The sequence below is a fragment of the Bufo gargarizans genome, chromosome 2 (genome assembly GCF_014858855.1).
Source record: "Bufo gargarizans isolate SCDJY-AF-19 chromosome 2, ASM1485885v1, whole genome shotgun sequence".
Taxonomy (NCBI): Eukaryota; Metazoa; Chordata; class Amphibia; order Anura; family Bufonidae; genus Bufo; species Bufo gargarizans.
Genome location: NC_058081.1, coordinates 64,771,573 through 64,784,666, shown reverse-complemented (window position 1 = coordinate 64,784,666; position 13,094 = coordinate 64,771,573). Strand labels below are relative to the sequence as shown.

General features: G+C 38.9%; 1 protein-coding gene across 3 annotated transcripts in view; it reads left to right on the top strand.

Moving 5' to 3' along the window:
- LOC122927332 (A-kinase anchor protein 8-like) overlaps window positions 1–1,049 on the top strand; it is a 54,244-nt gene extending 53,195 nt beyond the window's left edge. For all 3 annotated transcript variants that reach the window (XM_044279065.1, XM_044279066.1, XM_044279064.1), the window contains one exon: window positions 640–1,049. In XM_044279065.1, the coding sequence (XP_044135000.1) occupies window positions 640–876 (237 nt within the window). In that variant the 3' untranslated portion in view covers window positions 877–1,049. The remainder of the gene's footprint in view (window positions 1–639) is intronic.
- The last annotated feature ends 12,045 nt before the right edge of the window (window positions 1,050–13,094 follow it).

The following is a 13,094-nucleotide window of genomic DNA, read 5'->3' as shown; positions in this document are numbered from 1 at the left end:
AGAGGTTTTCTGGCATATATAATGACTCAAATCTATGCCGGCCGAGAGCTGGTGTAGATTTTATTTAGGCGCTCTGACTCCAGGAATATGGGCTTCATTTATGATGAGGGGTGCGCCTCATAATAAATTAAGCACATCCTCCGGTGACACAGGAATTTTCAAGACTGTTGTAGCACATACTGATCTAGATAAATCTCCCCCAGTGTGCCCAGAAAAAAAATAGTTCAAATGTTGGTAACTATGTAATAGGAGTACAAAGATGGCAGACCTGGGGGCCTTCATTAGGCTTCTGCCATTTGAAAACATCACGTTGATGGAGTGACAGATTTGGCTTCCTCCCTTAGTCTAACCAATCGAATACAGTTTTCACTACTTGGGTTAATTGGGCGGATGGATCAGAGTTTTAGTTCCACAAAATAAGGCATTGCACATAACATAATGGGCCGCCTATGATCTACAGACAAGATAGGTCCTACTGAGCAAAAGAGGCTCTCTCCCCAAAGACAAGGGTAGGAGAAGAGTCGGTGGACCCACACACCAGTCTTCTCCTTGTAACCCAATAGTGACTCTAAACCAGCTGCAGGTGTCAGTGAGTAGCTGTGGAAACTTACCTTACTTGTGTTGTCTTCCTCTGAACAGACTCCATCTAATGCCATAGCGGTCAGTTCATCGAAGGTGAGCAGCACACTTGAAATCCTGGTCCCTGAAGAAGATGATGATGCTGAATCCAATGGTCAAGAGTTCCCTGTTATATACAATGAAGGTCCTGTTGATGCGAATAAAGACTGTGATAATATGGTGTTTGAACCTGATCCCATGACTGATGGGAACGTTAAAGATGATGAAACGGAGGAGGAGGCGGCTGAGGCCCCATGATGTCACTTACTGTCTCTCAATATGGAACATAAGTTTGTAACTTCTACAGATTCTAATTCATTTTTAGGTGTCTTGTTTGATTAGATGAAATGTTGGTTGCTTCATTATGTTTCTTTATGCTTTTATTTATTTTTAAACATCTGAGCCGTAAATACAAGTGGTTGTATAGAGAAGATTTTTTTCAATTTATTTTGGACTCTGAATACCATAGGGGCCTGTCCACATGCTTTCCCCCCCCAAAAAAAAAAAGTTTATTATTTATAGATACGTTTTTTAAATTTTTTATTCAGTAGTACATTATGGTGATGAAACAGCATCCGTTAAACAAATACACGACATGGGACAAAAACGTGATTTGAACACAACCTTAGCTGCTTTTGCAGGGTCCGAAATGGTGACGCATGACAGAGGGATTGTCTTTGGTGCTGTTTGAATCCTCGTGTCATGCACGAGGCAGAATACAGCCTCCCCGACCTCTATTGTGAATCATTGGTTGGAGGATTAGCTCATTGTCTGCTCCTGTGATGTCTCATTCTCGCTACGTAAATCAGTCTTGATGCTCCGCTTTCCGTTCCTCAGTGCACCAAACAATTTCTCTGGCCAGTCCTCCACTGACCACTATCATATCCCCCTCTGCAGCACCTTTTTAGGCTTTATAGATGTATATTCAATGAATCCAAACAAATTACAGCAAGTAGTCCGTCCATTTATTCAGTAATAAAGGATACAGTTGCAGTCCATTTTGCTGCTAGTGCGGAGAGCACATTGTTCACCTTCCTTACAAAAGGACACAGATTTGGCAGGATAATGAAGGAACTCAATAATAGATTCGGGGGGGGAGAGTGTTTAGGGGTCTGGTACAGATTTTGCATTAAAGGGGTTTTCTGAGAAATTTTTACTGATGACTTCTGGATAAGGGGGGTCTAACTCCTGGGACCCACGCCGATCAGCTGTTTGAGAAGATAATCAGTAAAAATATTCCAGAAAACCCCTTTAATGCAAAACCTGTAACAGCTTGGTGAGCTGAGAGAAGGCCGCAGCACTACTGCGCGCACCGATGCCTTCTCAATCAGCTGATCGGGGGGGGGGGGGGGACCTTCATTGATTTAGATACTGATGACCTATCCAAAGCATGAGTCATCAGTTAAAAAGCCTTTTTAAGGTCCAGAAGGTTTAAGTTATACCCTTTATGTTGTGAAGACTTGCGGCTACAGAAAGTACAGAAGTTTGTCCAAGCTTTTTTGAGAGCTTTTGATTTTCAGACACTCCGTACATACTTGTAGAGATTTGTTGCCGTTTTTAAAACACAGTGCATCACGACTACTGACTATGTAGTCATGTGGTCTATTACATGTCTGTATTAGGCACGTTCTATTCATGTGCCCTGGTTCTCTCCTTTTCCTGCCTCTCGTGCCTGGTTCTGACTCCTTATTGTTCTTCATCTTGACCTCTTCCTTGTTCCTGGATATCACTTCTGCCCAATCCTTGTGATAGTTGGTTTTGTACTTGTTGAACTCCTGGTTCTGACCCTTGGCTCCATTCCTGGGTCGTTCTCTGTCCTGTCATATCCTGACTGCTCCTGGTAACGACATTTGGCTCTGTTTTTGACCATGCTACTAGCAGCAAATTCCATAGCTCCTGTTAAAGATTTTGCATTAAGGTCCAGAAGGATCAAGTTACGCCTCTGGTTCTGTGAAGACTTGTGGCTACAGGGTGGGGGTTAAAGGTGAAGAAGACCAACGTATACTTTAGACTCCACACCCAGTGTTATGAGGGCTAAATATGTTATGGTTTATAGAAGCCACATCTTTGGTACATGACCGTAACAGTAGGTGATGGATCAATGTCCTACCCCCATGCCTGTAATCATACGGACTATCCAATTGTCGGGATTCAAACCCAAAGCCTCCTGTGTCACAAGTAGTAGCTTTTCTCACTGTGCCTAATGGGTTTGAAGGACAGCTCCTTAGCTGAACCCATTGTCTAGGTCCCTGCCCCTTGAGTTTCCAATCCTTGTTTTTCTGATTAGCCCCAGCTATTGTGCTTTTTTGCTTTAGTCTTGCACATTTCTGCTCTGTAGCACTTGCTGCTATTTATTACATGTGTGGCGATCTTTGGCCAAGTGTTCATTATGCTTGTGTCTTACGGGATGACTACTGACCACACTGGTCTAATGCCTCTATTACTGATACCTGTGTACTGAACACTGGCTGACTACTGACTACATGAATAAAAAACGGATATGGTTGCTCACCCCACAATAACACGGAAGGTGCTACAACATCCTATTGATCCACCACATCAACAGAGAGAAAATGTATCAAAACTGCTAATAATGTGGACCGAGCACTCGCATCCAGATATCAGGTTACAGTAAAGTATCAATTTATAAAAAAAAAAAAATCCAAAACGCATAAAACTATTTAAAACTAGAGAACGTCAGTAAACATTAGATGGCAGGTATAATGTCTTGCTTGAGGTAGAATTATATTGTGTATACTTAACAATGTCATAAATATGGTCCTCAGAAATTACACATATGGCCCCCTTTTAAAAGGCAGAGTGATACATTTCTTCAGAAGACAAGAGATATGATTTGCCCAGCTTGTAAAACCTCTGCCACAGCATGTGTATACTGGCATAAATGTTAGTTATATAACACAACGTGGTACGGCATAGAGTCTGGCCCTCCGTGGCGTCCCACTAGGCCTGGACTGCCGATAACACGATTACCTCTACCACTGAGGAAGAGGCCTAGAGTGGGTCCCGATACGCATATGGTTGATACCGGTCTACCCATGAAGGACTTTTATGAACTGTAATCCTCTACTGGACTGTTTCTCATTTTCCCTTTTTGGCTAGCCAAACGAATACTCTGCTTGGAAGGATCCAATTTGCGACCATCTTTTTTGGAAGGATCTGCCCTCAAGTTCACGTCAATTGACACAGCATGTGATACATCACAGGTCCTACGATTGTTGAGGACACTAACACATTTTCTTACCTGCTCCGCTTGTTGGGAAAGGAAACGAATACGAAAATCGTCTGGAGAGGTAATCGTGGTATCGGCAGTCCAGGCCTAGTGGGACGCCACGGAGAGCCGGACTCTATGCCGTACCACGTTGTGTTAGTATACTGGCATACATGTTAGTTATAGAACACATGCTGTGGCTGAGGTTTTACAAGCTGGGCAAATCTTATCTCTTGTCTTCTGAAGAAATGTATCACTCTGCCTTTAAAGGGGATATATCTTGATTGGGAGCCATATGTGTCATTTCTGAGGACCATATTTATGACATTAAGTATACACAATATAATTCTACCTCAAGCAAGACATTATACCTGCTATCCAATATATACCTGAATGTGCCTGCAGTAACATTATTTGATTTCAAGTGTTTTGAACTTTACAGAGATTACCTCCGGTTTCTTGTTTGAATGACCATTCTCTAGTTTTAAATCTTTTTATGTGTTTTAGTCTTTACTGTAACCTGATGTGGGTGCTCGGTCTATATTATTAGCTGTTTTGATACATTTGTCCAAAGCCTCCATTACTGATTACCTGTGTATTGAACCCTGACTGACTACTGACCACGCTTGTCTTATGGCTCCATCACTGACCTTGGCTTGTATCCGACTTTAGCCTGTTCCAACCCAGAATGATAAAAGCAGCTAGACTCTAGCACTTGACCCCAGACTCTTACAGAAGTATTATTATCTTGGTGCAAGTGCATAAGCAATTTTACTCCTCCTTGGGACTCTTGATTGGAGACAAAGATATGTTATCGGGTAGGTCATTCATTTAGTCAGTTTCTTTTTTCCAGGAAGGGAGATATCTAGTAATTTTATTTAGAATTCTGTAGACTTTTTTTTATTTCTGAGTGAAAAAGAATAAGATTATTAAGGAACGTTAAAGGGGTTCTCTGGGAATTAAGAAAATAAAAATACCTATATATTTATTATAAATATATTCCCAAATACATTACATTAGTTATAATGGCTTGTTTTGTCTGGGGAGCTATCATTAGGGGAAATAAAATGGCCGCCATCCTATTAGTACACGAAAAAACCTGTCCTGATCACACAGCAGGACACAGCCACATCCCCACCTCCTCTCTTTACTTCATGTCTCCTCATGGCTATATTAATTTTGTTTAGGCCTAATTATTCCTTTTTTCTTTTTGTTAAAAAAATTACCTTTTTTATTATATCCTTTTAAAATGAAAACAGAGAAGGATAGTTTTTTTTTTATCCCTCTGTTATGCTTTCTCAAAAAAAAGCCCTTCAATAATAAAACACCAAAAAAACATTAGTGTATTGTTTTTCTTTCCACTTTCTTCTGTTTGTTGCTACTATTGATACTCTGGTATAGGTATATCAATATAATAGTTATTTACACAAACTAAATTGGTAGCAAATATTTGTAGCCTGCTGCTATATGCTAAGTGTACTGTGAATCAGTCGTTATCCATTTACTATATCATTTGTTATTAAGAGTTTTTTACATCCTCTTAGGCTTCGTTCACATCACCATTCAGCCTTTCCGTTCTCCTGCCCCGTTTAAGGGAAGGAAAACGGAAAGGCTGGATTCGGAACATAACTGACCCGAACAGAGCCCACGGGCCCCATAGACTATAATGGGGTTTGTTAAGTTTCCGCTCAGAAGATTTTGGAGCGGAGACAAAAGTCCTATCGGAGTAACAAGTTTTACACTGAGAAAAAGCAAATTGAAACTAAGGCTTCATTCACATCACCGTTCAGCCTTTCCGTTCTCCTGCCCCGTTTAGGGGCACTGAGCTGAACGGAGCCCACGGGCCCCATAGACTATAATGGGGTTTGTTAGGTTTCCGCTCAGAAGAAGATTTTGGAGCGGAGACAAAAGTCCTGCAGTTCGTCCTCCTGATCTAACTACACTGATGTTTTTTGAATTGGGTTACTTTCACACTAGCGTTGTTAGTATCCGGCAGGCAGTACCGGAACTGCCAGCCGGATCCTGAAATCTTCTTTTTTTTTTTTTTCCCCCCCCGGATACGGATCTGTTAGACTTATTCATTGAAATACTGGATCCGTCTTTCCGGTATCATCTGGAATAACTGATCCGGTATTTAATTTTTTTCAAAGCTAGAAAGAACGATGCGGCAATTTCCTGAACACTTGGTACCGGATCCGGCATTAATGCATTTCAATGAAAATTAATGCCTGATCTAGCAAGTGCGGTAGTGTTCTGGAATTTTGACCGGAAAAAATACTGCAACAAACTGCGGTATTTTGTCCTGTCAAATACTGTAAGAGACGGAACAGAAGACATCCTGATGCATACTGAACGGATTGCTTTCTATTCAGAATTCATTGGGAGAAAACAGAAGCCCTTTTTTTCCCGGTATTGAGACTCTTTACCGGATTTCAATACCGGAAGAGAATAACGCTAGTGTGAAAGTACCCTTAAAAAGAACGGCAAAGCTCCCCCAACATGTTTCACCACGTGTGTGGCATTTTCAGGGGTTAGGAGCTTGTAACACGAGCGCTGGGTTCATTAACATTTTATAGGGATAGAATGCCCTCCTCTATTAGTTTCATCCATTCCCCACGTTCGATGTATTAATTGACAGTATAAGTCGCCTACTGAGATAAGCGTACAGAGGTCTCTAAGCCTATGGGATCAGCATTTTGATGACCGTGAAATGAAATGGACCAATACCCCACTGAAGATTTTTACCTAACAGCCAGAGAGAGTGATCCGATGCCCCACTATATCCGGCGCCTGCGCATGAAACTTAGAAAAGTTTCTTTCATCCTATCGCCATACTTACGTCTCCTCCACTGCGCATGTTTTTTAAACTTGGCCTTATCCATGATTTTCATATATCCAGTGATGAATTAATCATAATTATGAAGTTCAGTTTTTAATATAATTATTGAATCAGGGAGATGATTGATGGCAAGATATACTTAAGCAACATTTCATAGATAATATAGAGCTATGCTCCTTATTGTGTGTGTGTATATAAATATAAATATATATATATATATATATATATATATATATACACGCACAGTACAGACCAAAAGTTTGGACACACCTTCTCATTCAAAGAGTTTTCTTTATTTTCATGGCTATGAAAATTGTAGATTCACACTGAAGGCATCAAAACTATGAATTAACACATGTGGAATTATATGCATACAATATACAGTGTGAAACAACTGAAAATATGTCATGTTCTAGGTTCTTCAAAGTAGCCACCTTTTGCTTTGATTACTGCTTTGCACACTCTTGGCATTCTCTTGATGAGCTTCAAGAGGTAGTCACCTGAAATGGTCTTCCAACAGTCTTGAAGGAGTTCCCAGAGATGCTTAGCACTTGTTGGCCCTTTTGCCTTCACTCTGCAGTCCAGCTCACCCCAAACCATCTCGATTGGGTTCAGGTCCGGTGACTGTGGAGGCCAGGTCATCTGGTGGAGCACCCCATCACTCTCCTTCATGGTCAAATAGCCCTTACACAGCCTGGAGGTTTGTTTGGGGTCATTGTCCTGTTGAAAAATAAATGATGGTCCAACTAAACGCAAACCGGATGGAATAGCATGCAGCTGCAAGATGCTGTGGTAGCCATGCTGGTTCAGTATGCCTTCAATTTTGAATAAATCCCCAACAGTGTCACCAGCAAAGCATCATCACACCTCCCCCTCCATGCTTCACGGTGGGAACCAGGCATGTAGAGTCCATCCGTTCACCTTTTCTGCGTCGCACAAAGACACGGTGGTTGGAACCAAAGATCTCAAATTTGGACTCATCAGACCAAAGCACAGATTTCCACTGGTCTAATGTCCATTCCTTGTGTTCTTTAGCCCAAACAAGTCTCTCTTCTGCTTGTTGCCTGTCCTTAGCAGTGGTTTCCTAGCAGATATTCTACCATGAAGGCCTGATTCACACAGTCTGCTCTTAACAGTTGTTCTAGAGATGTGTCTGCTGCTAGAACTCTGTGTGGCATTGACCTGGTCTCTAATCTGAGCTGCTGTTAACCTGCGATTTCTGAGGCTGGTGACTCGGATGAACTTATCCTCCGCAGCAGAGGTGACTCTTGGTCTTCCTTTCCTGGGGCGGTCCGTATGTGAGCCAGTTTCTTTGTAGTGCTTGATGGTTTTTGTGACTGCACTTGGGGACACTTTCAAAGTTTTCCCAATTTTTCGGACTGACTGACCTTCATTTCTTAAAGTAATGATGGCCACTCGTTTTTCTTTACTTAGCTGCTTTTTTCTTGCCATAATACAAATTCTAACAGTCTATTCAGTAGGACTATCAGCTGTGTATCCACCTGACTTCTCCACAACGCAACTGATGGTCCCAACCCCATTTATAAGGCAAGAAATCCCACTTATTAAACCTGACAGGGCACACCTGTGAAGTGAAAACCATTTCAGGTGACTACCTCTTGAAGCTTATCAAGAGAATGCCAAGAGTGTGCAAAGCAGTAATCAAAGCAAAAGGTGGCTACTTTGAAGAACCTAGAATATGACATATTTTCAGTTGTTTCACACTTTTTTGTTATGTGTATAATTCCACATGTGTTATTTCATAGTTTTGATGCCTTCAGTGTGAATCTACAATTTTCATAGTCATGAAAATAAAGAAAACTCTTTGAATGAGAAGGTGTGTCCAAACTTTTGGTCTGTACTGTATATATACAGGTAAAACTCGAAAAATTTGAATAACGTGCAAAAGTTCATTGATTTCAGCAATGCAACTTAAAATTAGAATTTGGTGAAAAGGTTCAACATTCTATCCTCAGTGTCACACTCTAGTCAGCTAATTAATCCGTACCCCCTGAGCAAAGGGTACCTCAAAATTGTGACTTTGGGGTTTAATAAGCTGTAAGGCATAATTATCCAAATTATACCAAATAAAGGCTTGAAATATCTCACTTTGCATGTAATGAGTCTCATATGTTAGTTTCACCTTTTAAGTTGCATTACTGAAATAAATGAAGTTTGCCCGATATTCAAATTTTTCGATTTTCACCTGTATGTCCAATAATGAGTTTAATCATAATTATGAGGGTTCAGTTTTTAATATAATTATTAAATCAGGGACATAATTGATGGCAAGGTACAATAAAGTAAAATGTCATAAATAATGGGGAGCTATGCTCATTATTGTATATTTGCAATGTATATAATGTGATCATAAATAGTATTCAGTACGTTAGATGATATTTATGAATATCATAAAAGTTTGTAAGATGGTTTTCTACCTTATCTACCCTATGAATTTTTGCCCAATAGTTGTTGTTGGTACCTCAGCCTCAATTGTTTTATCTTATCATTTTATGCATTTTTTTTTCTCAATATATCTTTTATGTTCACTGATACATAATCATATTTTTATTCAATAATAAAACTCAGTTTCTATATATCTTTAATTTATTATTCTTAATTTTTTTATACATGTATTTATATCTGTCATCAATTTAGATGTTCATTTCATAATATCTTCAATGTACTGTTATATTCTCTGTTACCAATCATGTCTCCACTTCATCATAACATATCAGTTCATAATACATCAGATATCCTATAGTATTGATCTGTCTTCAATTAGCTGTTTTCCCATAATGTGGCTATCCTCCATATTTCTTTATATGATCATGTGATCAATTTTTGTTTTCATATTAGGTAAATATACATATATATATATATATATATATATATATGTATATACATAATCTTCATATGAATCCTTCATTACTCCATTTTTAGTATTTTTCTCTGCCATATTTATTATATAAAGGCTGAGAATGAAAAGCCTTTATTGAGGCCTGTGAGACTCATTGTGTTGAGTCGATATATCCACCTTGCCTCATTTTGTAATTTTTTTTTGTCCAAATTCCCTCCCTTTGGTTGCATCTTTCCTTTTTCAATACCCTAGAATTTCATGTTATTTGGATTATTTTCATGAAAGTGTTTAATATGCCGTGCAATGGACGTGTCTTTGTAAGTTTCAGTGGCACTCAAATGGCCCGATATACGTTGCCTTAGTTCCTGTATCGTTTACCCACATATAATTTAGGGCAAGTACACCTTGCAACATTGATCACCCCTTTTTTCTTACAAGTTATCAGCTGTCTTATCTTGTATCTCTTCCCATCACTAGGATTTGTGAAATATTGTGCTCTTAAAATAAATTTACAGAATGAACAGTCTCCACAAGGTGCTTATCCCTTGGGGCCATCTTTATATTGTTTGGTTAATGATGTCTGTTCTTGATGATGACTGTCTAAAATCGGATAGAGATTTAAAACCTGTCCTTAGCCCATACCCAAGGATAACGTACTGGAGAGGGCAAAATCTCAAAGATTATCTTGTTCATAGTCCTTATGTAAATGAACCCAGCACTCGTGTTACAAGCTCCTAACCCCTGAAGACACCACACACGTGGTGAAACATGTCGGGGGAGCTTTGCTGTTCTTTTTAATTAAAAAAAACATCAGTGTAGTTAGATCAGGAGGACGAACTGCAGGCGTTACTCCATTATTTGATTTAAAAATAGGATTGCAATAATAATTTGAGGATACTCAGGGAATAGATTAGTTCTAAGAACAAGTTGAACTAAGAGTAGCAAGCTGTTATATTGAGAAAGTAAATTGAAAAACTAAGTGAATAGTATGGTGTAACAAACCATCCTATCAGAGTAACAAGTTTTACAATGAGAGAGCAAATTGAAACTATTTTAATAATAAATGATATAGTAAATGGATAACGACTGATTCACAGTACACTTAGAATATAGCAGCAGGCTACAAATATTTGCTACCAATTTAGTTTGTGTAAATAACGCAATTAATTATTATATTGATATACCCATAACAGAGTATTGATAGCAGCAACAAACAGGTAAGAAAAAAGTGGGGAGAAAAACAAAACACTAGACTACATGTTTTTTTGGTGTTTATTTAAGGGCTTTTTTGAGAAAGGATAACACAAAGGGATAAAAAAATATACTATCCTTCTCGGTTTTCATTTTTAAAAGGATATAATAAAAGGTAATTTTTTTAACAAAAAGAAAGAAAAGGAATAATTAGGCCTAAACAGACCTAACATAGCCTTTGGCCATTGACCTTTGTGCTTTTTCAAAAATATTCTGAGCCCAAAAGGGGTCATTTTGTCTATTAGGTCTCCTCATGAACTCCATTCCTACAGAGATTAAGCTGAAGATCATATTAAACTGTATTTAGTACCATAACCCCTGACGAGCAGAGAGAAGGATGAGGCAGCTCTTTACCTCACTGTTCCGAAGTAACTTGTCCTCCTGTGTGATTAGGACAGGTTTTGTGTGTAGTAATAGGACGGCGGCCATTTTATTTCTCCTAATGATTGCTCCCGAGACAAAATGAGCCATTATAACTAATGAAAGTTATTTGGGAATTTATTTATAATAAAGAAATATTTATGTATTTTCATTTTCTTAATTCCTAGAGAACCCCTTTAATTGGGAATCCATGAGGTGATTTGCTGGCCTTCAACTTGTTGGCTTCGGATTGCATTTAGAAATCTCACTACTGAATGAAGTCTTTGAAGTCCATTCACAGGACAGTTTTAATATTTTTTTTATTGCGTTGAAAAAGAAAGCTGCAGTGTAATTTAGTGCTACAAGCACCAAAGAGCATTTTCTTTTAGACTATTTTTATACATCAAAATGTTGATAGTTTGTGTGAACCATTCCACTTCACTGTTGGCCTGAGGCCAGACAGTTATTTACCTGTGTGAATCAATAGGTTCAAACCTTGAAAAATCATTCATGACAACCAATAGATGAGAGTGGTCTGGCAAAGAGTAGAAATAAACACTGTGACAGAAGTTCATGGACTTCCAGGGAACTGACTGTTGACTTGCCTAATGTCAATAGGAGTCATTTGGCAAGGTGTACACACGTCAATGCATGTCTCCACTCATGAAGCCATACTTTGAAAAAATAACTGTTAATTATTATATCTCTTTTGGGATTCCCTAAGGTCTTTCTCGACCATATAATTCACTGTTTCAGCTGCACATCTAAATGCATTTCTCTCACAAGCAGTGGGTGTCTCCCTTATATGGAATCTGCCAGCACTGTACTGCTGTGACCTCACTTCCCTTACTTTACACTATGTTTGTTTTCAACTCCAAAGCTCACAGAACAGATAAGGAGGGGGAGATCAGACTTACAGAAAGGCAGAACCCTTTGTGATCTTCAGAAGCAGTTTTTTTTTCTGTTACTAGAGATGGATCTTGCCTGACAACATGCAGCTGACAGAAAATGAGACTACAAATGGCCATGGCTTTACAGCTTTTTTTTAGGTGGATGCAGGCAGATTTTTTTAAATAAAGTAGTTTAGAAATTCTCTGGTTACACCATTCTCTATTAAATTAAATCAAATTGTGTAAAAGTACAGGGACTCTTTAAGCAATTGCTTTATACCATACTTTGATGAGCTAGATTGAGCATTCTATTCTGAAGTTTTCCCAGGTGATTGTCTCACAATATTAAACATGAGTCTGAAACTGAGAGTGAATGTTTTTCATTAAAGACAGCCTGAACATATGCTGTATGGGCCACGTGGTTGAACGTAAGCCTCAACCTAGAAAGGACTCCAGTTCTTAGAGTGAACAATTACAATATCTACCTGGAGTCAAGGTCATTTAGGTGTTAGATTTAGATGATAGAGGTTTCCAAAAATAATCTGCAATGTTCCCAATGCTTATTTCATATTTCAAGTAAAAAATGTATCCAGGATAGGGCAGGCTTTGACAAATGTTCATTGATTATTGCAATTAGTCGTTTGTGGTCTGTTACCCATGTAAATTGACAACAAGAAAGTTCAAAATGATTGCATAGAAGATGGTAGACATGTTGACCGTTTTGGACACCTGCTTTAAAATTGCACCATGGCCTACCTGACTAAGGCTACTTTCACATAAGTGTTTTTTGTGGATCCGTCATGGCGGATGGAACCAAACGGAACGGAATGCATTTTGGTGCATCCCATTTCCTTCAGTTCACTTTTGTCCCTATTTACAATGAATGGGGACAAAACTGAAGCGTTTTCTTCCGCTATTGAGATCCTATGACTGATCTCAATAGCAGAATTGAAACCGCTAATGTGAAAGTAGCCTAAGCTCTGTATACTTTCACATTAGCCACATGTGGCCTGCATAACTGAAATAGGATGGATCCGTTATGCAGGC